Below are 25096 nucleotides of genomic sequence, written 5' to 3'. Positions count from 1 at the left end.
TGTGCCGCCTCTTACACGAGTCTCTGCCAGTCTGGGCCTGTCCCCCGCCCGCCCTCACGCTGGCTCAGTCCTGCTGCCGCGCGGAGCAGGAGTCGGGACTGTGGGCACAAAAGAGCAGAACTCTTCCCGAGTCCCCACACCTCTCCTGCCAAATTATTACTCCTTGATGTGCACTGCCCCCAGCCAGCAACCCTCTCTCCTGGTTCTTGTTTTTGGGGCACATATCATGGCCTCGCAGAGTCTGGAAGGAAGGCTTTTCTTTCTTCCGTTTCCGAGGGTCCTGGTATAACTGAAAAATTCATCAAAATCAACTTGAAAAAATAAATACAGAGTTTTATTTCAGCCAGAATTCAGACCTAGACCTGGAAAGATAACACTCCTATAGGTGGGGTAGAGATATATTCTAAAGAGCTCAGGCCATACAGGTTTTTATATCCTGGAGGAGGCAGACAAGACCATGTCAGAGGGGTACATTTCATTCACATAAGCTATATAAAGAAAAGAGTTGGGGCAGTACATGTCCTGGCCGGCATCTGAAGAAGGAAATTAAGGGGAAAGGTAAGCATTTTGCTTATCCTTTAACAGGAATGCGGATACAAATTGTTAAGCCTTTAAATTAGCTGGTGGCTTTTAGTTTTTCCATGGATGGCCATTTTGGGACTCCCAGAGTTAATGAACCTTCAATGTTTAGGGCTTAGAGATCTTTTTGGTGGTCCCTAGTATAGTGGTCAGCTTTTCTTTATTTCACACTGATACTTAAAAAGCGAGATGCCAAACAGGGTTGAAAAGCTGTAGTATTTTTTCAGTGTTTGCATTTAAAAAATGAACAATTCAAACATAAAATAGAAAATGACTCTATGTATAACCTCATTTGGAGATAATATCAGAAGTCTAATTTAAGGTCCTTTGTGAACCTGAGGTGTTGGACAGATGCCCCACTCTTCCCCTCCCTACATTCCATAGGCCCACACATCCAGGCATTTCCCAGGACAGGAGAGGGGACTACCTGCCCTGGCTTCCTTCCTTCCCTGTTGCCTAGGCGCTTCGGAAGAACCCTCTGCGGAGGGGAGGAGTGCAACCCTTGGGTGATCAGGGAGAGATTCTGGGGTGAACATGGGGATAGATAACATTGGTTCAGGGCTTGGCTCAGAAATGGGGTACAGATCTGGGCCTGGAACTGATCCTGAATAGACTTAGACTCCGTTAGGATAGCAGAGGAACTTTTAAATTTCCAGATGTATCTGAAGGGAGATGTCCCTCATTCTTACTCCAACCTGGTCTAACCTCTTCTAGACCCCAGCCCTAGGGGCTTGGCTGCCTGGAACACAGACAATCAGCTGCTGGGGAGTGACATGCTATGATTTCTGACCAGGATATTACCAAGGAAAATTTTGGTTCCCAAAATGGAGGTGGTCAGGAAACCCAGTTCCCAACAGATGAACACTCTGACTGGCACAAGAGGAAACAGATGGAGGCCAGAAAAGGCTAAGCAGGAAAGGAGTGCTAGGCCCAGGCACCATGGTAGTATGGGAGGTGGGCAGTGGGGTTCACTGCCCATAGCTCAGTGCCTGGGGAAGTGTAGGTGAGGAGGAGCAGAGTGTGAACCTGCAGGAGAAGTAAGACTGTTGTTCTGGAGTGCCCAGACGCAGAATGGAGCCATACTTGGAAGTGAACCCTGATTGATTAGCTGTGTGACCTTAGTCAAGTTGTATCACACCTCGAGTCTGAGTTCCTCGTCTGTACCAGTGACTTTGGTGAGGAGTAAATACCTGTTAAGTGCCTTCCACAAAGCTCTCTTTCCAGGGCTTTCCTCACCTTGGTTCCTCTGGCCCCTCAACCTGTGCTCCCATAAAAGCTGCAAGTGTTTCTTTGTTGAGGGCAGGAGGAGTCTTTTCCCAGTCCTTATGCCTCCTCTCTGTCCTCTCCTTTGCAGAGTGTTTGGGTGATTTGAACTTGTTCTGGGAGAGCTCTGGGTTCCAGGTAAGGTTGGAGAAAACTGAGGCTGGACAGGTGGACCTTGGGCAGGTGGCAGCTCCAGGCAGCTGGGCCCTCAGTTTCAGGCTTGTCCTTGCCATATTCCTGGGATAGAGAGGAGGATCCCTTGCATCTGGCTCAGTGGGCTGCATCTTCTCTCCTCTTCGTAGCAGGGCCAACCAGCTGGCCTCTTCCTCATCCCATCCCATGACTTCCTTGACCTGCACTTGTTCCTCCTGCTACTCAGAACTCAGGTGCTCACAAATTCTTCCAGTTCTTCTCTCTTTGGGCCACACAGCACCCAGATTGCCTGGATTCTAGTCCTGGTTCCAACACTGACTAGTGACCTTGGCAGGCTACTTGACCTCTTAGAGCCTCTGATTCTCTGTCTGTAAAGTGGGGTCATAATGGAACCAATAGCACTGACTTGTTGTGAGGAATCCTGAGGCCCATGCTTGCCTGGCCCATGGTGTATAAATTTGGGTAAAAGCAACTGTTGTGATTATTTGATGCTGGCCCTGTGGGGCAGCAGAATGTCAAGGACATGGTGCCTGCCTTCCAGAAACTCACATCTTGTAGGTCATGTTGAAGCCAGTCAGTACCTTCCCACTGACCTCAGAATAAAATCCAAATACTCCACAGCCTGTAAGACCCTATGTGATCTGGTCCCTGCCTCCTCCTCACCTCATCTCCTCCCACTCTCCCCCTTATCATCTGTTTTCCATCCACACTGTCCTTTCTGTTTCACATATTCCTGGCTCTTTCCCACCTCTAGGACTCTGAATGTCCCACTCCCTCTGCCTAGACCACTGTTCCCCCAGATGCTTTCCATCATCGTGCCAAACTCTGCACCCTCAGAGAGGCCTTCCTTGGCTTTCCAAGTTAAAGCTGCCCCATTACCCCCAGTAATTCCCTACCTCAGAGCACTGTTTCATTTTCTTCATAGGATTTATTATTATCAGAGATTATCTTGTTTCCCTGTTTATCATCTGTCTCCTCCTAAAATTTAAGCTTCACAAGGCAGGGACCTTATCTGGATTGTCCTCCTCTGCATTCCTAGCATTTAAAATAGTGCCTAGTGTATAGTAGGTGTTCAATAACTATTTGAGAAGTAGATGAATGAACAAGGGCAGCCATGACTGTAGGACAAAGCTGAGTAAGCCCAGGTACCTCTGTGGGGACACACCAATGCCAGCCTGGGTGAGGGAGTTGTGGGGCTTCTTGTCCAGTGCACTGATTCTCCACATGTCTCCCAGGCCAGACTGGATTCTCTTTGAAGGCAGGCTCCTGAGCCTAAGCATTTCTGTAACCAAAGGTGATATGACAAATAACTGACTACCAACAGTACCAACATCACCTACCAATCAGGACATGGGTGCAGTATAGTGGGCACCCCAATCTTAGCCAGGGGTTCACCCTTTAGCTGCTTGATCATGGGGAGGTTGTGGTAGTGGGGAGCCCCAGGGCTGAGGACAACATCTACTTACCAGCAGAGACAGAAGTACTTGAGCAATTTAGCCACCAGGATCCCCCCTCACATCAGACTTTCACAGCCCTGCTGAGTCCTGTGGCTTCAGCACTATTTCAGGGGCTGAGCTGGTTGGCACTTTTGTGGGTATCCAGGTTACCCCCTACCCTTCAACTCACAAAAAGGCCAAACCACACACACTTTTGTAAATGGGGAGAAAGGACCAGAGGGGGCCCAAGGTCAAGAGTTGATTTGAGGCAGGGTAAGGACTCTAGGGCAGCAGGTGTGGATTTGAATGACTTTCTGAGAAAGGGCAGCACAGCTATATTCTAGCTTCCTGCAAACTCCAAGAGCCTTCTCTGGCCGAGGATGACAGTGTATTCCATGACATCTGTCCTGCCTTTCCTTACTAGGTTTAGATCTGTCTTCCCAGGGGCTCAGGGGTAGGACTCCCAGCAAGTCCCCTCTAGCTGCAAGGTCAGGCCCAGGCAGGTGAGGACTCCCTGGGAGGTACCCTTGATGTCAGGTGCTGCTCCAACTTCCCTTTGCTTCCACCTCCAGCATTCTTCCCATTGCCACCTGCATTTCCCCACACCCCCAAGGATTCCCTGGAAGCTGAAGTGACTCAGGAATTCCAAAACTAGTCACCCCAGGAGGAAACCCCTTTGGAAAATGTTTCTCACAGCAGGGGAGTCACCCTAAGGAGTCCCACAGAGCTACTACTGAGATAAGGGCAGAGACTGAGCAAACGGGTGGGGGGTGGGGGCTGGACCCAAGAAATTGTGCTCAACACAGTGGGGAAGGCCAACCCTGGGGGAGAATGCCCTCAGAGGAGGTCCTGGTGCAGAGGCAGGGGGCTGTGCCAAAGGCCTCTCCTGAAGAGCAGTGTCCTGGGCAACCAATGTGGGTCCTTTGCAGCAACAGCAGATGAAAGAAGTAGCTGGGGTCATTTCTAACTCTTACGAGCACCCTCTCCTGGACAAGGGCCAAGATCAGAAGATCTGGGCCAATGTCAGGCTCTGAGGCTCTGATTGGTTTGGGGACACCCATAGGGATCCAACTTTCCTGGAAGAGCACTGCTCCCTTAGAGCTTTTCTGGGGTTAGGGATTGCTCAGGAACCCCAAAAACTACCCTGGGGGCCATATGCCAGACCAAAGACTGGGGAATAGGAAGGTGGATTTGTGGATCCCAGCCAGCAGAGCTGAATGCTTGAGTGGGCAGGAATGCCCTGTAGGCTCAGAGGAGACCTGGCCCAGCTCAAACCCAGGTGGGTAGGAAATCACTCACTGAGGGGGGTTTCCTTCCATTTGCAGTCAGCTGGGATCATCCCAGTGTGGCCCCTCCAGACCAGGGGCTTAGATTTGTAGTTGGTCAAGGCTGGAGCCGAAAACCAGCTCTGCCTCTACCTAACTGTGTGACCTTGGAGAGGTCACTAAATCCCTTTGGATCTTATCCGTGATATGGAGATAATGGTTTCCATCTCATGGTATTATTGTAAGGATAAAATGAGCTGATGCATGTCCTGCGCCACCATCCTGCACCTAATATATGGGAACTGAGGCCAGTGGAGTGTAGAAGTGAGAGGGTGTTCAGGAGCACAGGTGCAGGAAATGGGGCAGCAGGAGCAGAGGAAGGTATCCCTGGCCTCAGTGCTCAAGTGCCCCTGCTCTCCCAGCCACCACCTGTTTCCCCTGCACCTCCACCGCACCCCGAGTCCCCTACTCCCTGAAACTCCTCAGGTTTCCTCAGGCAGTTTCTCCATTTCTCCAGAATGTCTCCTGACCTCATGACTCCTCTTCTTTGAGGATTCTTTGCTCTAAAGAATTCAAAGGATTCTTCCTCCCTCTGCAGTTTAAGCTATTCCTGGTTCCCTGTGTTTATTTTCCTTGGTTACCTGAGGGGTATTTTCTAAGGGAAAGCACATGCAAATCAGGAAATATCATTCTAGAGACAATGTCTGTGTATGAGTGTGTTGGGGTGGGGGATCGTGGGTGTGGATGATGAGGGAGGTCGATGGGCAAAGATGAGAGAAAAAGCTTGGAGGGAAGTAGGCTCTGGCCTGCTCTCAGTGCCTCCCACGCAGGGTGGCTCCCAGCTGACCCATGTCTTTGGGATCAGGCCCAGCTCAAGCCTTTCCAGAACACATATACCCCTCCTGGCCCGCAGTGGCCCATGTTGCTAAGGGCTGAGGTGTGATGGGCTTACCCTAAGGCCTGAGAGCAGCTGCTACCCCTGCCATGGCCCTTGTCCCCAGGGCTGTGTGGGCGGGGGTGAGGGCAGGCTGGTCCTGGAGCTGGGACCTCCTGGTACACCTTAGGTGAGGCTGTTACTGTGCCCCTCCCCTTCCTGGCTTCACCTTCTCATTTGTGCAGTGGGAACATCTTCTTCTATCAGACCCTGCACATCCAGGTGACCGGCCGATGGGACCAGGGCCTTCCTCGCAGTCCTGTGGGGTTATGCCTATATCCCTAGCCCAGAGTTGGTCAGGAAGAGGGTAGAATGAGGGGTGGGGGGGCCACTGGAGAAGGTGAGAGCCAGTTAGGGAGTGGGTAATGGACAATGGGAAAGAAGCCATAGTGATGGGGATCATAGAACTGGGATCATTGGCAATGAGGAAGGGGTCAGAAAATAGGAGGGTTGAGGGTCAGAGTAGATAGAGGAGAAATGTTCCCACTCACTGAGGTGGGTAGTCAGGAGGATGTCTGGGAAAGAAAGGAATGGTGGGGATAAGACCATGGGTGGGAACTACAGAGATCATGGAAATGAGGCCTCTTGAAGAGAGGCCAGATGATGTTCCCTAATTTGGGGGATCAAGCCAAACAGGGAAATGCCCATAATGCCATTTCTCAAACTCTCAGAGCAACAGAATGCTATTGCTTGGACCTCACACCGAGAGAAGTACAGAAAACACAGTTTACCCAATAGGCCACCAGGCTGACAATAATGTTAATCACAACTTCCATGAGCCTAGTGTTTTAAGTGGCTTTTGGAAAACACTCTGGGTTTTTTGGTCTGGTTTTGTTTTTTAATCTGAGGTCACTCCCTACAAAAGGTAGTGGAAATAAATTTGAATAAATTTGAATAAACAAAACAGGTTTGCTGAAAATAAAACCAGGACTTCTAAACTGCTCCAGTCAGCCTGCTTCCAAAGGCCCCACCTGTCAGCCAGTGCAGAGCCATGGCTGGGCAAGCAGCATCCAGCTTGGGCCAGGTGAGTGTGCGGAGGCCTGAACAGGAAAGGAGTAGAGATGTTGCTGAGGGTGGAGGGAGGCCGAGCTTCCAGGTTTGTGGCTGGGGACCAGTTAGAGCTGGAAACCAGGCTCTCAGGGAAGAGCTGGGGGAGGGGCACCCAGGTTAGGTGAGAGCAGATCTCCCGCTGGCCCTTTCCTACAGGTGGTCACATTCTTGGCAACGGTCATGGGGGCCCACACCCTCAGTTTGAGGCTCCAGAAGGACTGTGCCCACTGGCCCAAATGCTGCCCCAGTGAAGGACAGGACCTCACTGAGGAGTGGCTGAAGTGGGATACTGTGCTCACACCTCCCCCGAAGACCCATAGCCTCGCCCACCACCTGGAATCCTGCAAGGCCAGTGAAGAGGGACCCCTCAGCAGCAGGTCCATCTCCCCCTGGACATATGAGTGAGTCTGCTGTCCCCTCCTGAATGCCTGCCCATGTGCCAATCAGGGTGTGTGCAAGGGCCACAGGCAGTCCACCCAATTCCAGCTTACCTGCCCCTTCTAATCTCAGAGAGGCCATGAAGGTTTGGGTGTTAGGGAAGGCCTATTCTGGGTCCTGGCTCTGACTCTTATTGGGTGATTGGCCAATTACTTGGGTTAATTACTCAGGGTTTCAAAGCTCAGTTTTTCTCATTTACCTGTGAGGTAAAATGAGATAATACCCAATAGGCTAATGTGTAGATCATACAAAGTAACATATGTAAAATCTGCACTTAATGCAGAAAATGCTGGTTCTCTCCTTTTCCTCTCTTCTCCCTCCTTCTCCTTCTCCTGCTTCTGTCCCTTCAGTGGGACATCTTTTTCTAACTAAAATTTCAGGGACTAATGTTATGCTACAGACACAAAACATTCCAACACCAAATGCTGCTGGCCTGGCCCAGGAATGGGTTATAAGTACACTGAATGAAAACCTCAACTTTGGTCGGGGGCAGTGAGTGGCTGGAGGCCTGGGCTGGTTATCTTTGATCATAAGAAGTCTTGTTTTCTCACTCAGTGTGCCACACAAATATTAGAATTATCTATTTGTCCGTGATGTAAAAACATTTGGAAGCACTGAAATTGAGACAATGAAGCAATAACATTAAAAGTTAGGGCCTTAGGGGTACCAAACATATGTCTCCTTCTACCTGTGTCTGCACAGGGTGTCTGTGTTCCTGTTCCCTGTGAGTCTTGTCCTGGCTTAGCTTTGGCTTTTGGGATGGATGGAGAAGTTCAGTGGGTAGGGAGGGGCCCTAACTTTGACTGAGATTAGATCCAGGGTGGAGAGTCCAGGTCACTAAGCTTATGATGTGGTATCGGAAGATGGGCTGGATCCTGGGCTAAAACCAGGGAGGAGGGAGCTCTTTTGGAGAAGCTGGGTGCCAGATGGCTGAATGGGCTGGGGTCCAGATCCCCACTGGGAGGCTGTGAACTCCTGATGACCACTCTGTTGGTCTTCCCCAAAGTGTGTTCTTTGCAACACTTGTTCTGCAAGCTGCTCCCTAGCAAAAAGCAATTATATCAACTCAGTGTGGGAAAAGCTGCCCCGACCCTGACCTCTGGGTATTCACAATGTGCTCAGCACATTAAAGTCTACAAGAAGTTCTCAGAAAGCATTAAACTCAGCATTTCCTAAACTCAGATCCCTTTTCTTGTAGGGTATACTTATTAGGGAACCCACTTTGGAAACTGCTGAGCTACTTGAGCCCAGGTTGTGAGGGCTACTCTGTATGGAGAATGGTCGCATAGCCTTGTGCCTGTTTGCTGCTAGCCTTTGGGAGTCCAAGATCATTGGAGCATCTACTTTTCAAGTCTGTTTTTTTTTTTTTTGGCCATGAAGTCCTTTCAGAGTAAATAAATAAGTCTTACCATGCACTCTTACTTATGTCCGTAATATATGCATGGCAAGTGTCTGGAAGGATGTTCAGGAAAGTGTTGAGTGGATTCCCTCTGGGGAGTGAGACTCAGGGAGAGCAGACTGTTAGTCTTTCCTTTATACACTTTAATAATTGAATGTAAGGGTAGTCTTTACTTTTGTAATTAAAAAACTAAGAATGTAATAGTGATTACAAAAAGAAACATCATGCCAGAGTCCAGCATGTATGTCAGATGGAGGCACGCACGGGAGGCTGCTCACCTTCCCCTGCCTCCCTGAGGCTCCCAGGACCAGCTGGGGAGCCACTCACTCTTCCATCCCACCCTGCACTTACAGCTGGGGAGAATAAATCCCAGAGAGGAGGGGGTGACTTATTCAAAGTGACATAACAAGTAGGGGCCAGAGCCAGGATCAGAGCACAGCATCGGCCCGCCTTCCATTTCCTTCCTCTGGCATTTCCACCCTGTACCCTCCCTGCTTCTGGTCCTTGTCTGCCCGGCCAGCTGCCCTCCGGGTCCTGACGAGTGCCACCTCCACAGGTTGGACAGGGACCTGAACCGGTTCCCCCAGGACCTGTACCACGCCCGCTGCCTGTGTCCACACTGCGTCAACCTACAGACTGGCTCCCACATGGACCCCCTGGGCAACTCAGAGCTGCTCTACCACAACCAGACTGTCTTCTACCGGCGGCCATGCCCTGGAGAGAAAGATGGCTACTGCCTGGAACGCAGGTTCTACAGAGTATCCTTGGCTTGTGTGTGTGTGCGGCCCCGAGTGATGGCCTAGGTGTGCCACCCATGGCCAGTCCCTGGTCAGAACACTGGAGCCGGGTGTACAACCACCTGCCGCCATGAACCAGGATGCCTGAATGTTCAGCCCCTCCAAAGACTACGCCTCCAAGCAAGACGGGAGACTTTTGGGGGAACCACACATTGCACTTTTGGGAGTGGATGGGAAAGGCAGGGCAAAGCAAGGGGAGCCTATGGCTGCTGGAAGCTGCCATCTTGACACTTCCTTTCAGGAAAGGTCTTCAAAGCTCTGCCTATTTCTGTAAGCCACTCCCCACCCTTCCTTTACTCCCATTCCCGCTGCCCTGGCAGAGCACAGGCACTTTCTTGATGTTTTCCCCTTTGCCATGGAAAGCTTCTCATTTCACTTGTTTGTTGGATCATCAAACACTTGGTAAGCGTCTACTTTGCACACATCCTGCTGGAGTTACTAGTCTTTTGACATGGGTGACTCTGAGGAAAAGGCTGTTATTGAGCACAGATAGACTTATCCAAATAAATAATCTGAATTTAAAAGTGGCCTAATTTGTCATTGACATTCCTGGTGCCTGAACATCTTGCGGCTCCCAGCCCCGTTCCTTTTCCTCCCCTCTGCCCTCCCCCTCTGCCTCCCAGAGCTGCTGCTGCAGCCTCCCATTCCTCCCCTTCTCTGGCTCCTTGGCCCACCCCTGAACACCAGGATGGGGGTCAGGCTGCCCTCCTGGCATGCTAGAGAGACAGAAGCCCATTGAGGCACTGCAGCAGGCACACAGCGCCCCCTTGTCCCCCCAACAGTCTGCCTTTGTCCTTAGTCTTGGCTGCTACAGTCTGGTCTGGGGGGTGCTGCCTGGGCCGGGCTCCAGCTCCCACCCTCCCTAAAAGGAAAGGGGAGAAAGGACAAGCCAGGGAGAGGGCTTAGGTTAGGGGCGGGGGGACACAGACTTCTTCAGGCGTAGGTCCTTGGGGGTCTCCTGGTCCAGCCTGGTTTCCCAGCTTCCCCTCTGGCTCCTCTGCTGGCCTCCCCACTTCCTCCTCTCTCCTGGGGATGGGTTGGGATCCGAGTAAGGAGAGTGTTGACCACGCCTCCTCTGTTGGCCCCTCCCCCACCCGTGGGCCTCCTGGGGGGTTGGCGCGGCTGCTGCAGGGGGCACTCTGGGCAGCTGGGTGAAGTTCCAGCCTGCCAGCCTCCCCCTGACAGCCCCAGGGCAGGTCTGCCCACCTCACTTGCAGGTTTCTTGTACTGCTCTCCTGCTGTTGTCTGCTGCCCCATCCCGCCAGGTTTCTGTCCTCCCTCTTCCCTTCCGGGGCTGGTGGCGGTGGGGGGCTGTGCCTGGTGGGCCCTGCGGAGATGCTCAATGCCCGGGATCGTCGGGACTGGCCCCCTGAAGAGGGGGCAGCTGCGGGGCTCCAGGGCTTCACGGTGGAAAAGACCTTCTTCTCCTCCCTCAAAGGCATCCTTCTGGAAACTGAGCTGGTAATGGCTGCTTCCCCACCCTGGTGCCTCCCTCTCTCCCAGTATGACCCCCTTTCCCCCAGCTTTCTCCTGTGCCCCTCACCAGTCTCCCTTTCCAGGCTTCTGGACGCCTCTGCTGCCCCCAGCTGCCCTGCCCTCCCTTCCCCTGCCTTCTTGCTGCCTCTCCAGCTGAAAGCAGGTGCAGCTGCAGCAGGAAGGATTGAAGTTAGACTGGACAGCTTTCTGGGACACTGAGGGAGTGCCAGACACAGGGGTCGGATAGGGGCAAAGCCAGCCTGTCTCTCCCCAGGCTCTGAGATGGCCATTTCTTAGCATGGCCATGTTCATCTAACAAAAAGGGCGGACTCACTGCAGCCCCACTTTATCTGTTGTCTGCCCCTCATGAACATCTAATCTCAGGAAAGGATTTTCCCATGTCACTTAGCAAGAACTTAGTGTATACTTAAGTCTTCTGCATAATGCCACCCTGTGACACCAGAACTGAAGGGACCCTGTCCCTAGTCCACTGTGGAGTATCTGCCTCCTAAGCTTTGTGTCTTGGTGTGGAACCAAAGGCTCTGGTCCTTGCTAGAGGGGTTGCAGGCATCTGGGAGTGGGGAAAGTATTATGAGGCAGGGCTCAGGGCTGCTGCGGGCATGACTCCAGGGGCTGGTGTTCCCATTGTACTCTGTGCTTCAACGGGTCCCCTGAGGGGCATTCCTGGAGCTGTGTACCTTGGCTAAATGTCTGGGGCTGATGGAATCTTGGGGCAGGGGGCAGCCTGGGCTAGCAGAGGTGGGAGGCTGGAGACTGTTCTCAATGGGCAAATGCTCTGGTATGAGGCTCCTGTCACAGGGGACGGGGAGACCTCCAGGGACAGGTGGTGGGGGTCAGAGGAACTCCCGAGGAGGGGAAAGCAAAGGCCTGGATGTGCCCATGTCCCCTTCTTGGTCAGCTCCAAACGCTCGGTCCTGCAGGCCCTGACCTTCATTATCTTCATCTGCTTCACGGCCTCCATCTCTGCCTACATGGCAGCGGCGCTGCTGGAGTTCTTCATCACGCTCGCCTTCCTCTTCCTCTACGCTACCCAGTACTACCAGCGCTTCGGGCGGCTGAACTGGCCCTGTCTGGTGAGAGACCCTGCTGTCCCCACCCCATTATGACTCCTTTTTCCTTCACTGAATGTTGAGTTTCCTTTTTGCCCCCAGCCTCTTTCCTTTTCCTGGGTCAGTAGGGGGGCCCACACCTGAGCCAAGCTCTGCTGCTTTGACCCACACTGATTTCACAGCCCCACGGTGAACCGGGGCTCACTGACAATGGGGACTAGGATGCACATAGCTTAGATCTACTCTCCTGCTCCCCCAGGGCCCCGCCCCGCCCCCCCCCCCACCCCCGCCCCACCTCAGCTTCTCTTCTGGTCACTCTGCATTCATGGGCATCCCTTCCAGGTAGCTGTGTGATCTCCCTCTCTTCCCCACCCCTGGCTCCCCTCTCAAGTGCTTTCTGTGTGTCCAGGGATCTCTCCATGTAGGGATTCACAGTGACTAAGGGTCAAGCCACTGACTAGCCTGGACAACTTAGGGTGATACCCCTGACCTCTGACTTCACTTTGACCCTGTATCCCTATCCCCCAGGACTTCCTTCGCTGTGTCAGTGCTATCATCATCTTCCTGGTGGTCTCCTTTGCAGCCGTGACCTCCCGGGATGGAGCTGCCATTGCTGCTTTTGTGAGTGCGGCCCCGCAGAGCTCACCAGCTCCAAGCACTCTGGCTGGTGGTTGCATACTTTCTGTGCCTCCCCCAAGCCAGGCCAGTGCCTTTGGTTCTGGCTCAGACCATGCCTAGTGCCACCCACCTCCGTCTCCCTAATATCTGAAGGCCCAATGGCCTTTGTTATGCCATCTCTGCTCTTACTCCCTCAGGTTTTTGGCATCATCCTGGCTTCTGTCTTTGCCTACGATGCCTTCAAGATCTACCAGACTGAGATGGCACCCAGGGCCACCCAGGGTGAGTGCTTGTGCTCTGGGGAGAAGAGACACTCCTTCCAGCCCCAGCCCTGGCTACCCCATCCTGACATGCCCTTTCCTGCCCCACTCCATCTTCACAGGGGACCAGCAGTGACCCAAGAGCTGCCTGGATCCTGGGCCCAGCCAGACCTCCTCTGGCTTCACTACCCCCAATGCCATTGTCCCCTCCCCTGCCCTCAGAGATGGATCCTGGCCTGAGAAGTCACAGGGAACTTGTTTGTGGGGTCTGGTGCTCTGAGAGCTGGCTCCTGATGAAGCTTGGCTAGGAAGGAGGTGCTATGGGGGGCAGAAGCAAGCCATTCATTCCCAAATTAAAAGATTTGAATACTATTGGTAAGTCTTTTTCTTCCCCAGAAATTAGGCTGACCAGGAAAGCCAAGAAGCATTCATGGAAATGCTGCCTATGCAGGTCATGGTCCCTTCTCTGGGGCCAGGTCTGAGCAATGAGGAAGCAGGGGCTAGACTGAAGGTGCTGAAGACATCCTTCAACACAGAGCTTCCACGCCACAGCCTTCTGTGTACAAGGCCGCTTTGGGGTGTGTCTGCTGTCTGGGCTCCTGGAGTTCTGTGTGAGAAGACAGACACCTCCCCAGTGTGAACAGGTGCCTGCACACTGGTGGGTCAGCTTGTGTGAGGCAGACCGCGTGCCTGGGGCATGTGCAGAGTTCCCCCTTGTGGTATGGGGTGGACTTGGCCCTCAGGCCACAGGAGAGAGGTCAGCTTGTGGCATCAGTTGAGGGCAGTTTCCAAATGTTGGTGCTGGAAGGGCCCTTAGACTTCTGCCGGTCCAATACCCTCATTTCACATAGCAGAAAACAGGCCCAGTTAGGGGAAGTGACTTCCTTATTTGTGACAGAGCTAGGGCTACAACCCAGCTCTCCTAACATCCAAAAAGGTGTTCGGGATACTGCATTAAGCCCCTTGGAGCTCAGAAAAAAGAGTCCCAGCCTTATCTCCACCCTTACCACCAGTTGGTCCACCTTCCCAGCTTGCCAGCACCTCAGCAAACATGTCCTGAGCATCTCCCATGCACAGACCCTGTGCTGGGCCCCAGGCAGTCAGAAGTGACAGACAGGGCTGTTCTTGAGGAAGGAGACCTGTTAGTGAAGGATGGTTATGACTGTCCACCATGAGCGCTATGGGAGAGCTCAGCTCAGGGTCGGGGGACCAGGCACTGCTGCAGCCAAGGAATCAGCCCTACCCTGCCCAGGACAGTCCAGTGGCTGGGGCATCCCTGCCCAGCCCCACAGAGCCCAGACCCGTAGGACCCAATGTGGCCTTGCTATCCCCTCTCTCTAGTGCTTATTTGTTCCTGCCCTGAAATACCTTCCTTCTTTTTCTGGGGTGCTCCTTCCCACCCTGCCCGAACTCTGAACTCTGGAACTCTGGGAGACTTGCTCTCTTCCCCCTACTGATAAGCACGGGTTTCTCTTGGCCCTACTTTTCCTGCCCCTGCTTTTTGTTCTGTCCTTATGTCCTGGCTCCTCACCATGGCTGGCAGCCTCTCCAGGACTAGAGTCAACTGGAGTTTGTGTTTCTTTGGTTTCTGATTACAATTCTCAGGGCTTTATGTACAGTCCATTCTTAAAACTGACCAACCTTGGGGTATCTGGAGTCAAGGCCTCAGAGGAGGGATAGAAGGTCTTAGTCAGGGGAGGCCAGGAGACAGGATGTCAGGTGAAAGGAAGGGAAAGTGGACAGGAGAGCCTGGTGGTAAAGCCCAGCAGGGGTCAGGGATTTGCTTAGAGCAGAATGGAGCCAGGATCAGCCCTGCCCCCTGAGCAGCTGTGTGACCTGGGCTGCACTGTCCTTGTGGGAGTTCAGAGAAGTGTGATCGATGGTGTGTACCTGCACATACACGCATGCTCGCCAGTGTCTGGAGAGAGGTCAGAAGGAAACAGGCAATGCCCAGCCTTGGTCCACAGTGCATGTTGGTTTGGGCTCAGTGTCAGTGGGCCCCGGGGTCTCAGGACACCCTCATGGTGAGGCGCAGACTCACAGAAGCTGGGGTTAGACCTGGGCCCCAGCCGACTCCCTGGGGATGACAGGGAGGGGCTGACCAGAATGGGACCTGTGCCAACCCCTTTGTCTGCACCTCCATCCCCAGCCAGCCTTGAGCCTCTGCTGGCATCTCTTGGAAATTCCCTTAAAGGGAAGAGGTGCTCTAGGACACCTCAGGGGTTGGGGAGGGAGAGCACAGCTAGAGCGCTAAGACTCTGTCTCCTGGCATATGGAACTGGCTTACCCTTCTGTGCCTTTGTTTTCTCCACTTTTGAAATGTCTCCCTCTCTTCCCTCATATGGTTGACTGAGCAGAACGGGGAGTTGTGGCTGTGCTGCCTTGGAGAACACCTCCCTCTGTGGGCCCTGGTTTCCTCCTCTCCAGGTGGGGGATGCTTGGCTCCCATAGCTCTGACACAGGACAGGGGCCACACCCTCTCAGGAGCTTCAGGACAGCTGCTGGCTGGCGGCGGGAAGGACAGGGGTTCAGGCAGCCTGGCACTCACATTTATTAGGGCTTAACAGGAGTGGGAGTCCGGAGGCAGTGTCACTCCTCATCATGCATTTTCTGCTGAGAAAGGAATAAACGGTGTGAGGTACAGCTGGCAAAGGGGAAGAAGGGTGTGGGGAGGAATCTCTACAGCTTTCAGTGGCCCAAGGGAGATGCCCTTAAAGGGAGAGTTTCTGGCTTCAGGGAGCATGGGATCCCTTTTAGGGGTCCTTTGGTTTAGGGGGATGGGATTGGACTTTCTGCAGTGGTAAGGGGCTCTCAGAGCAGCAGGAGGGGATTCTCACACAGGGGTGCTGTGGGACGTTCAGGGCTGCCCAATTATAGGGTAAGAAGTGCTCTCTTAGATGGGCACTGATGTTAGGGGCGTACTGCTGTCAGGGCAACTAGTAAGGCCCCGAGGAGGGACCCACCTTGGCTCCAATGTCGCGGCTCTTGGCCCGCAGCTTGTTGACCTGGGACTCGGCGATGTCTGCCCGCTCCTCTGCCTCATCCAGCTCGTGCTGCACCTTGCGGAACTTGGACAGGTTGGTGTTGGCCTGCTCCTCCTGTGGGGGCCCAGGGGGTGAGGGGATAAGCGGGGGGGCTGAGGGCTCCCAGGCTCCTAGTCTAGGGAGCTCCTGTCCCTGAGCCAGGGGCATAGTGCCCTCACTATGTTCCTGCAGCAGCCTTGCCAAAGTGATCCTGCTCCTGGCTTGGCACCCTCCTCAGCTTGTCCGGCACTCAGAATCCTTCATAGCCACCTACTTCCCAAGGCGAGCCCCATGCCACCTGGTCCAGTCCTCCTTACAGTCCAGGTTCACTGTGCCTGTCTAACTGTGACCTGGTAGATGCCCCCAGCCTGGGCTTTTCTGCACAGGTGTGCTCATCAACCCCTCACATCCACACTTTTCTTCCCACCCCGATGTCTTCCCCACTGCACTGGCCTCTCTTCCAAGCCCAATTCCACTGCCCTCTTCCAGCCTTCAGCACTGTCTAGCCCCCTGGCCTGCATTAGCAGCTACCTTGCCATCTCTTGGACTTACTGGTACTTAGATTATAAGCAGCTGTGGGCAGGCCTTGGGTCAAATAGGCATTGCCCTCGTGAACTCAGAGTGTCTGACATAACTCTGAGCACATTGGACACATGGGAGAAATGGCCGAGAGTTGAAGTGAATAGCAAATGCTGTCTGGTCCCCAGGCTAGGGCAGACACTCACTGGTTCTCACACATAGGGCGTGTGTTGGTGAAAGAATGGAGAAAACCATGAACTCACCGCCTCCTCAGCCTGGCGCTTGTAGGCCTTGACTTTCAGCTGCAGCTTGTCCACCAGGTCCTGCAGCCGCAGAAGGTTCTTCCTGTCCTCCTCCGTCTGGGGATGGGTGGGTGGGAGAAGCCAGCTTTGAGGGAGACGTGAGGATGACCACCTTCTCCTCCCTCCCCATTCCACTCTCCTCCCTGTGCCTTAGCTGCCCCCGCCTCCAGTGAACCAGGTCCAAGAGGTGGTGGGGAGATTCCATCTCTGCTGCTACTTGTAGGTCAAAGGGCTATGGCAAGGTCCTCAGGCTGGGACCTAAAAACCCCTAAGGCTGGAAGAAAGGGGAGGGTTCAGAACCAAATACAATTCCTTTATCTGATAATATGGAGCCATTGGGGCTGTTCTAGCTCTGACATATATGTTTTTGGCCAGTGGTTCTTGAGTGACCAGAAAGGACTAATGAGGAAGACAGAAAGAAGGGGGTATTGTCATAGTCCAGATTGTTCTAACCTAGCATAACCCAATACTCTAATATACTGTACTTGGACAGATTTGGGGCACTGGGATCACTGGCTCCAATGTCACTTGGTCTTTCCTATCGCCACATCATTGTATGAGCTAGGTTGCAATTTCCCCTTATGTGTACAACACACCTGCAGCTCCACATCTTTATATCTTTCCTGCCACTCTCATGTACAGCTGTCAAATGAATCAATACCCCTTTTCTCTGTCTTTCTTGGGCAGGTCAAGGGCAAAAGCTCTGAACTATGCAGATGAAGGTCTTAGAATATTCTGAAGTCTTCTTTCTCTAAGGCCTTCTAGCTGTTGTCTCAGAAGTTCCACGTTCCTATCCCTGACTTTTATCCTTAAAGTGCCATATAATTGACATGGTAGCATGTCAGGGTATTTAAAAACCTGGGGAAATGCTGGTTAAAAGAATTTTCAGGAAGTAGAAGTAGATTTGCTAGAAAAATTAATGGACTCAAGCCAACTGACTCCAGAGAATGTGAAAGCAAATCAGTCTTAGCTTCTCAAGGAGCAGGTGCCAGGAATGGTAGGCAGCATTCCTGAAAGGCGGCTGTGTGGTCCAGGATATTGGGCTAGGGAAGTGTTTTCACATCCACTCCTGATTGCCTGGCACAGAGCAGCTGCTGGGCCCGCACCTGGTAGGTGAGCTCCTTGATGCGACGCTCACTCTTCCTCATGCCCTTGACCGACTCTGCGTTGCGCTTCTGCTGGGCCTCCAGCTCATTCTCCAGCTCCCGCACACGGGCCTCCAGTTTCTGTAGCTGCTTCTTGCCGCCCTTGAGGGCGATCTGCTCGGCCTCGTCCAGCCGGTGCTGCAGGTCCTTGATGGTCTGCTCCATGTTCTTCTTCATGCGCTCCAGGTGGGCACTGGTGTCCTGCTCCTTCTTCAGCTCCTCCGCCATCATGGCGGCCTGCGGGCAGGAGAGAGGTGACAGGTGGCCTGGCTGAGTCCTCACATGCTCACTGCCCAGGGCAAGGAGCCCCGGCCTGGAGCAGGAGAGCGGGCTGGGGACTCACATCCGTGATGGCCTTCTTGGCCTTCTCCTCTGCGTTCCTGCACTCCTGCACCGCCTCCTCCACTTCTGACTGGAGCTGGGTCAGATCCGACTCCATCTTCTTCTTCTGGTTGATGAGGCTGGTGTTCTAGGTATGGACAGAGAAAAATATTGACTATATAGTTTGTTACCTGACTATATACCTTTATCTGGAAAGAATTAAAACTGGTCATTTAGAAAACACATGCCTGTGTTCTTTGCTTCTGTACATTCCTTGTTTTGTACCCTTTTCCTATGAAAATAGATATTCTGTACATGTTATATGTAGAATTACTCAGCTCTGGACAAAGAGTTCAAGCAGCAAAGGGTCTGCTTTCTACTCTTGGGATCTTTATTGATATGTCTATGTAGGAACATGAAAATATTCCAAGGAAAAGGGGAACAACTTTTTTTTACTTGATCAGTATTATGGAAATGATTATAGTTATAGAAAGAATGTAGTGAAATAGGAGATGACTGAGTCAGTGGATGGTGTCATTCCCACTTATACTGGATTATGGAACAAAACTCCATAGGGCATTGCAGTAAGGTGGGCACAGAAATTCATTGCAGAAAGAATGAAAATACTGATAACAATGTGCATGGAGTTGCAGGGAAATTGTGTTCTGTAGAGAATTTGGTTTGCAAGTAGATATAGTTGTGCTTCTTTAAACTCTCAAACTTCCATTTTTCAGAGCAAGTTGGAGGCTGGCTGGCTTCTAAATCAAGGATATCAATAACAGCATGCATTCCACTGTTGTCAGATTCATGGTCTTGGCAGGCATCATCAATCAATCATGACACTCTTAGCTTTTAAGTGCAGGCCCCATTCTCATGGTAGTGGTTCTTATGACTAAGGATGAGAGTTGGCTCAAGAGATGAAATAATTTGTGATCCTGGTTGGACATGCTTACTCAGAGCATCTGGTTCAGAGCATCTATAGATGAAATTGGCTCTGCCACTCAGCAGGCTTCCTCATGTGGCCCCTGACCTCCTCACCTGGGAGTGCAGCAGCTGCACCCGCTCACTAGTTTCAATCAGCTCCTGCTCGGCCAGCTTCCGAGAGCGCTCTGTCTGCTCCACCACAGCCCTCAGCTCCTCCAGCTCAGCCTGCAGCAGGTTGTTGCGCCGCTCCACAATGGCGATGTTCTCCTTCAAGTCGTCGTTGGCGCGGACCGCGTCATCCAGCTGGATCTGGGTGTCCTGTGGGGGAAAGGCTGTTGTGGAAAGTCCTGGACCCCATCCCATTAGGGCCTCTCATTTAGGCTTCGATGCATCCTTTCTCACATTCTCAAACTCTTGTCAAGCAGAAGGTATAGGGGCACATTCCCCTGTCTGCTCTCTAGGCCTGGAGGCTGGACTGGTCCAGGACATGCTTTTGGGCCTGGTCAGTTCTTTTTCCTTAAGCTGCCAAATTCAGGAGGTAGTTGGCTCCTATTCCCATATTTGTGAGCACAGGACACTTTCTTCTGGCCTTCACCTTTCCTGTGGGCAAAGCCCCTTCCGAGAGCCCCAACCTGTTACCTTCAGATGGGCTTGGGTGATCTTCAGGTGCTTCTGGGCCTCTGAGGCTGTCCTGTTAGCCTGGCTGAGCTGGATCTCCATCTCATTGAGGTCTCCCTCCATCTTCTTCTTCACCCGCAGGGCCTCGTTGCGGCTGCGCGTCTCTGCATCCAGGGAGGTCTGCAGCGAGTCCACCATGCGCTGGTGGTTGCGCTTGACCTGCTCCATCTCCTCGTCCTTCTCTGCCAGCTTCCCCTCGATCTCTGCCTTGATCTGGTTGAACTCCAACTGGGCACGGAGGATCTTGCCCTCCTCGTGCTCCAGGGAGGCCTGGGAGGGTGTGGGGAGAGGGTCAAGGCAGAAAGTCAGGGTACAGGTGGAGTGAGAAGAGGGAGGCCAAGAGGATGCAGGAAGTCACCCAGGACTATGGCCTGGAGAGGAAGGACTGGGAAGAGATGGGAAGGTGGCACCCTCCCCCCAGGCTGCCTCAGTGCTCTGGGGTGGAACTGCAGGATGCCCTGGACTTCCTCTGTCAAGGAAAGGGTTTGGACTTCAATACTGCCAAGACCCTCCAGCACAACCCTGCATGATCCTGACCCATCTAAAACAGCATACAAAAGGAAGGGATTTTTATAACTACAAATTCAAAACTTTATCTTTGTTTCCCAGGTCTCTCATGTTTTAGAGAAAAAAAAACCCCAAAACTCAGGCATATCCCTATGTTCTTAAGAATGAACGGTAACAATAGCTAATGTATCTAGTATGTGCTTAAGTGCATCACCTCATTTAATCTTCATAATAATCACATAAAATTTTACAATTTTTTCCATACAATTAATTTCATTTTTCAGGTGAGAAAACTGAGGCACAGAGAGGTTAAGGAACTTGACCAATTACACAGTGGGGGGTTCTGAAAACAAGTTTCAAAGTCACTCTGTTTGACTCTGGAGCCCATGCTGTCTGAGGGGGTATTATGATGACCAGGTTTCAATGTTATAAACCTGGTGAGAAACAAAACCTTATGGTTTATGATCAGACTGTGACATAGTCCTTGGCTTTAGAGGTAATCATGGATAGTGGATAAATGACTTAGACTGAGAATAAGGAGCTAATAGATTATGTCTTGGGGTCAGCATCACCCCCAGGCAGGGGAAAGTCAGAGATGGTAGGGCTGGGGTGAGTAGCAGAGCGTCCAACCAGGGGTGCAGGCGGAGCTGGGCCCTCACCTCAGCCTCCTCCAGGGCTGACTGCAGCTCCATCTTCTCAGCCTCCAGCTGCTTGCGGATCTTCTCTAGCTCATGCACACTCTTTCCTCCTTCTCCCAGCTGCTCAGTCAGGTCAGAGATCTCCTCTGGAGGGCAGAGGGCCAGAAAGCTCAAACCCTGTGTTCTCCCTGCCCAATGGTGGCCCTCCCTGCCCCGGCCCCACCCCACCACTGGGCCACAGACCCTGAAGATTCTTGTTCTCCCTCCTGAAGGTCTCCAGGTGCTCCAGGGACTCCTCATAGGCATTCTTGAGCTTGAAGAGTTCAGTGCTGAGAGAACGCGCCTCCTTCTGTGAAGACTCCAGCTCTGACTGTGACTCCTCATACTTCTGCTTCCACTCTGCCAGGATCTGCAGGAACATGTGCATGGAGTTGATAACAATGTGCATGGAGTTGCAGGGAAATTGTGTTCTGTAGAGAATTTGCCCACTGTGCAGCCACAGCCCAGCCCCAGCCCCAGCCCCAGGCCCAGCCCCTTTCAGGGCTGTCTAGGCCTCTGTCTGTGCTCAGCTGCCTCCCCCACCTCCGAGGAGCATGTCCCTGGCCCTTATCTAAGACCCTCACCCCAGGCCCACCTTATCGAAGTTCCTCTGCTTCTTGTCCAGGACCGCGGTGGCCGCGTTGGAGCGCTCCATGTCCACCATCAGGTCCTCGATCTCATTCTGCAGCCTGTGTTTGGTTTTCTCCAGTGACGAGCACTTGGCATTGACGGCCTCCATGGCCTCCTCAGCATCCTGCAGCCGCTGAGCCAGCTTCTTCCTGCCCAGGACAGTTTGTGTGTGTGTGTGTGTATGCACAATTCTACCTGGAAGCAGCAGGGCCTTGGGACCACCCTACCTTCTGGACTGAGTTGAGGGGGAACTTTTCCCAACCCACAGCTCGCTGGGATACTGAGCAGTTCTTCAGGTCCTGGAACCCCAGCTTTGAGGGAGCTATGGCTGCAGGTGCCTCGAACAGTGTCCTCCCTACATGCAGCAGCATCTGAGTGGCAGCCCCAGCCCTCCCCCCACCAGGCTGATCGGCGGTAGCTCCTCTGACCAACAAGCTTTTTGCTCGTCTTATACGGGAGCATCAGGTATAACCCGGGCCAAAAGCTCGCCCGTCACAGGAGGGGAGTCAGGGCCAGCCAGTTTCACTCAGAGTGCAGGATCCAGGCTCACTTTCATCACCTCTATTGCCCATCACGTTTCTCCTACCCTCCTCTTTTTCCTACCTCAGATCCCCTTCTGTGCCCACTCTGCTTGTCCTTACCCCAGGCCCCTGTTCCTTCCTCTCTTAGGATTAGGCAGCAGGCCTGGGGGGACTCACTTGGCCTCCTCCAGCTCCTCGGTCCTCTGGATGGCGTCCGTCTCGTACTTGGTCCTCCACTGGGCCACCTCTGAGTTGGCCTTGGACAGGACACGCTGCAGCTCGGCCTTGGCCTCCGTCTCCTCCTCATACTGCTCCCGCAGCAGGTCACAGTCGTGCTGGGCTGACTGCAACGTGTGGGCCAGGGTGTTCTTCACCTGTGGGGAGGAGGGCACCAGGAGGTAGCCTCAGCTCCTAGGAAGGATGGAGGGAATGTCCTCCCCTCATTCTCCAGATCCTTTTCATATCTATGAACTTCAGTTAAGTCCCAGCCTCATTTAGGGTGAGGCCTGATGTGAGATTTCACTTTGATTAACCCACCCCCTGACAAATAAGAAAAGAGGCATTTGATGATGTTCAAGTGTGGCTTAGCTGAAGAGCAGAAGAACCTGAGTTCTTCACATTAGAGACCTCTCTCCAGGCTCCAGGCTCCACCTCGGGTTGAGGTTAATTGCCCGAGGGCTGCCATCAAGCCTGTCCTACAGCCACCTAGCTGGGCCTCACCTTGCCCTCCTCCTCCAGCTGCCTCTTGAGGTCCTCCAACTGCTGGGTGTAGGTGAGCTTGCCTCGGGTCAGCTGAGAGATGAGTGCCTCCTTCTCATCCAGCTGCCGGGACAGCTCACCTGGAGAGGGAACGAGGGCTTGTGGGCCATGGAAACGAGCAACGAGTACCCGATACTGGGGCAGGTGCTGGGATGTTTAGGGGCACCCACTGTTCTCAGTCTGCAGCTTGGCTCGCTGGGTGGTGAGGTCGTTGAGGGAGCGTTGGGTCTCTTCCAGCTTCACACGGCACTCATTGGCCTGGTCCTCCAGGGTCCGGGACATCTTCTCCAGGTTAGCCTTCAAGGCAGTAAGGGACACAGGAAGAGTGAATGTAGGATGGACCAGAGTTGTCAGGGAGAAGGGGCTGGGTTGACCAGAGGAAGGAAGAGAGGGACAAAGTGGGGAGAGCACAGGGGTGGGGGGTGAAATGGAGCTGTGCTGGAGGGGTGCAATCTCAAGAGGGTGCACGAATCTGAGAGGAATGGGATAGTGAGGAGTTGGAGAAGTGGGTGGAAGGGAGTGGAGGGGCAAGGGGGTGAGGGAGACCAAGACCAATTGTGATGGAGGGAGTGAGAATGAGAAGGTATGGTGGACAGAGACAGTGGAAAGATGGCACACTATTGCTTGAGAAGAGGGAGCAGAGAGGCGAGCAGGCAGCCCACCTTGGCCTTGATGATCTGCTCCATGTTGGAGGTGACATCGTCCAGCTCCAGCTTGAACTCGCTCTTCTCCTTCTCCAGCTTCTGCTTCACACGCTGCAGGTTGTCGATCTGCTCACTCAGCTCGGCCACGCTGTCCGCGTGCTTCTTGCGCAGGGCAGCTGCTGTGGCCTCGTGCTGCAGCGTGGCCTCCTCCAGGTCCCGCCTCATCTTCTGGAACTCAGCCTCGCGCTTCTTGTTCATCTCAATCTGCACGGACGTGGCCCCGCCGGCCTCTTCTAGCCTCTCGCTGATCTCCTCCAGCTCCCGGGACAGGTCTGAGCGCAGCTTCTCCACCTTGGCCCTGGCGGTGCGCTCGGCCTCCAGCTCCTCCTCCAGCTCCTCGATGCGTGCCTGGGACCAGACAAAAGGGGCTCAGACCCACCCGGAGCCCTCCACCAGAGCCCCCACCACAGGGCTTCAGAAACACTCAGATCCCTTTGGAGAAGTGGTTCTCAACTAGGGAAAATTTTATGCCACAAGGGACAGTTGGCAATGTCTGAAGGCATTTTTGCTTGTCACAACGTGGCATCTAGTGGGTAGAACCCAAGGATGCTGTAAACATCCTGTAGTTCACAGACCATCAGTAGGAATGCAGTTGAAACCAAAACTTCAAGGTACTTTCCTGGGGGCATCTCAGACCCAGCCTGAGAATCTGCAGCCCTGAATCCTGAGAATCTGTGTTGAGATAGGATCCTGAGATCCCATGAGGTCCTGGATCTCAAATATTCCACAGATTCACTAGGTTCTGCTTTACTCTGCGAACCATAAGTAGGAAAGTAGGTGCTTGGATTCGATAAATATTTGCAACAATATGCCTCAAAACAATAAAAACTTTTGTAATTTTCTGAGTTAACCACAAATCCAGTCAACCATATTCCTCACTCTCCAAAGCTAGGTTTATTTATGCCCAGGGCTGGGTTCCAGCTTGATTGTTTCCTGCCAGGCCAGGTGAGTGGTAGCAGGTTACACTCTTCATCATGCTCCTACCACATTTTTCTAGCCTTAGCCTTGGCCTTGACTAAATTGGGAGAATGTTCCATCTGCCATTTTGATCTGTTGCCTCACTAGCCAGTAACAAAGGTGAGGACTGATTGGTGGGATCTCTTCATCTGTGGTTGTGGACAGTGTTAATGGAATGCGAGTGGCTGGGTCCTGGGAGCAGGAGAGAGGGGACCACCGCACCTCTGCTCTCAAGATGGAGAGGGCAGATCTGCATGCCACAGCTTGGGCAGGAAGAAGGACGAGGCCCAGCCTATTGCCAAGACCTGGTGAGAATAGCAGCACTGTTGTCTGGGTCCAGGAGCCAAAGAGGTTGCTGGGACCCAGGGACAAGAACCTAGAGAATATCCTAATATTCTGGCTAAAACCCAGAAGGGTCACCCAAGAAAAGCAGAGGACAAATTATCACTGAAGGCATACCAGCCCCTGAGCAGCCCCCAGAGAAGTGGAATTGTGTTCATGCATCAGTTGCAGCCTGGGCCATGGGCCCCCAATGCTGAGGGGAGATCAGATCACTACTAGAAAATGGAAGGATAAGGCCCTGCTTCCAGTAGCTGACTGCCTGTTATCCTTGGGGTCACTATGTCCAGACCTGGCCATGCAGCTTCTGCAGCTATAAAATGGGGATGACAGTACCTGCCTTCCTTGCTTC

General features: G+C 53.0%; 3 protein-coding genes across 4 annotated transcripts; 2 read left to right on the top strand and 1 right to left on the bottom strand.

The window, feature by feature from the left end:
- The first annotated feature begins 136 nt into the window (after positions 1-136).
- On the top strand, positions 137-9822 carry IL25 (interleukin 25). The gene is made up of 4 exons (XM_017665150.3): positions 137-1980; positions 6538-6654; positions 6837-7081; positions 9074-9822. The coding sequence occupies exons 2-4, from the start codon at positions 6622-6624 to the stop codon at positions 9318-9320; spliced, it is 525 nt and encodes a 174-aa protein (XP_017520639.1). The 5' UTR covers positions 137-1980; positions 6538-6621; the 3' UTR covers positions 9321-9822.
- A 410-nt stretch (positions 9823-10232) lies between these two features.
- Positions 10233-13122, top strand: CMTM5 (CKLF like MARVEL transmembrane domain containing 5). 2 transcript variants are annotated; one of them, XM_017665118.3, is made up of 5 exons: positions 10233-10775; positions 11710-11884; positions 12389-12481; positions 12676-12760; positions 12861-13122. In XM_017665118.3, the coding sequence occupies exons 1-5, from the start codon at positions 10657-10659 to the stop codon at positions 12872-12874; spliced, it is 486 nt and encodes a 161-aa protein (XP_017520607.1). In that variant the 5' UTR covers positions 10233-10656; the 3' UTR covers positions 12875-13122. The 2 variants fall into 2 exon arrangements, with proteins under 2 accessions (XP_017520607.1, XP_036873331.1); XM_037017436.2 differs by having other exon boundaries at positions 11732-11884; positions 12861-13114.
- A 2151-nt stretch (positions 13123-15273) lies between these two features.
- Positions 15274-24661, bottom strand: LOC140850655 (myosin heavy chain, skeletal muscle-like). The gene is made up of 15 exons (XM_073241703.1): positions 24628-24661; positions 23407-23816; positions 22915-23041; positions 22706-22824; positions 22163-22359; positions 21430-21613; positions 21039-21204; positions 20817-20941; positions 19612-19920; positions 19087-19290; positions 18071-18196; positions 17689-17964; positions 16544-16639; positions 15702-15836; positions 15274-15351 (listed from the first exon to the last, which is right to left on the bottom strand). Exons 1-15 carry the CDS (start codon positions 24659-24661, stop codon positions 15328-15330), a joined length of 2532 nt encoding a protein of 843 aa, XP_073097804.1. The 3' UTR covers positions 15274-15327.
- Between the last annotated feature and the right edge of the window lie 435 nt (positions 24662-25096).

This window comes from Manis javanica, chromosome 8 (assembly GCF_040802235.1).
Source record: "Manis javanica isolate MJ-LG chromosome 8, MJ_LKY, whole genome shotgun sequence".
Lineage (NCBI taxonomy): Eukaryota > Metazoa > Chordata > Mammalia > Pholidota > Manidae > Manis > Manis javanica.
Note: the sequence above shows the minus strand (reverse complement) of the source record. Positions and strands in the feature narration are given on the sequence as shown.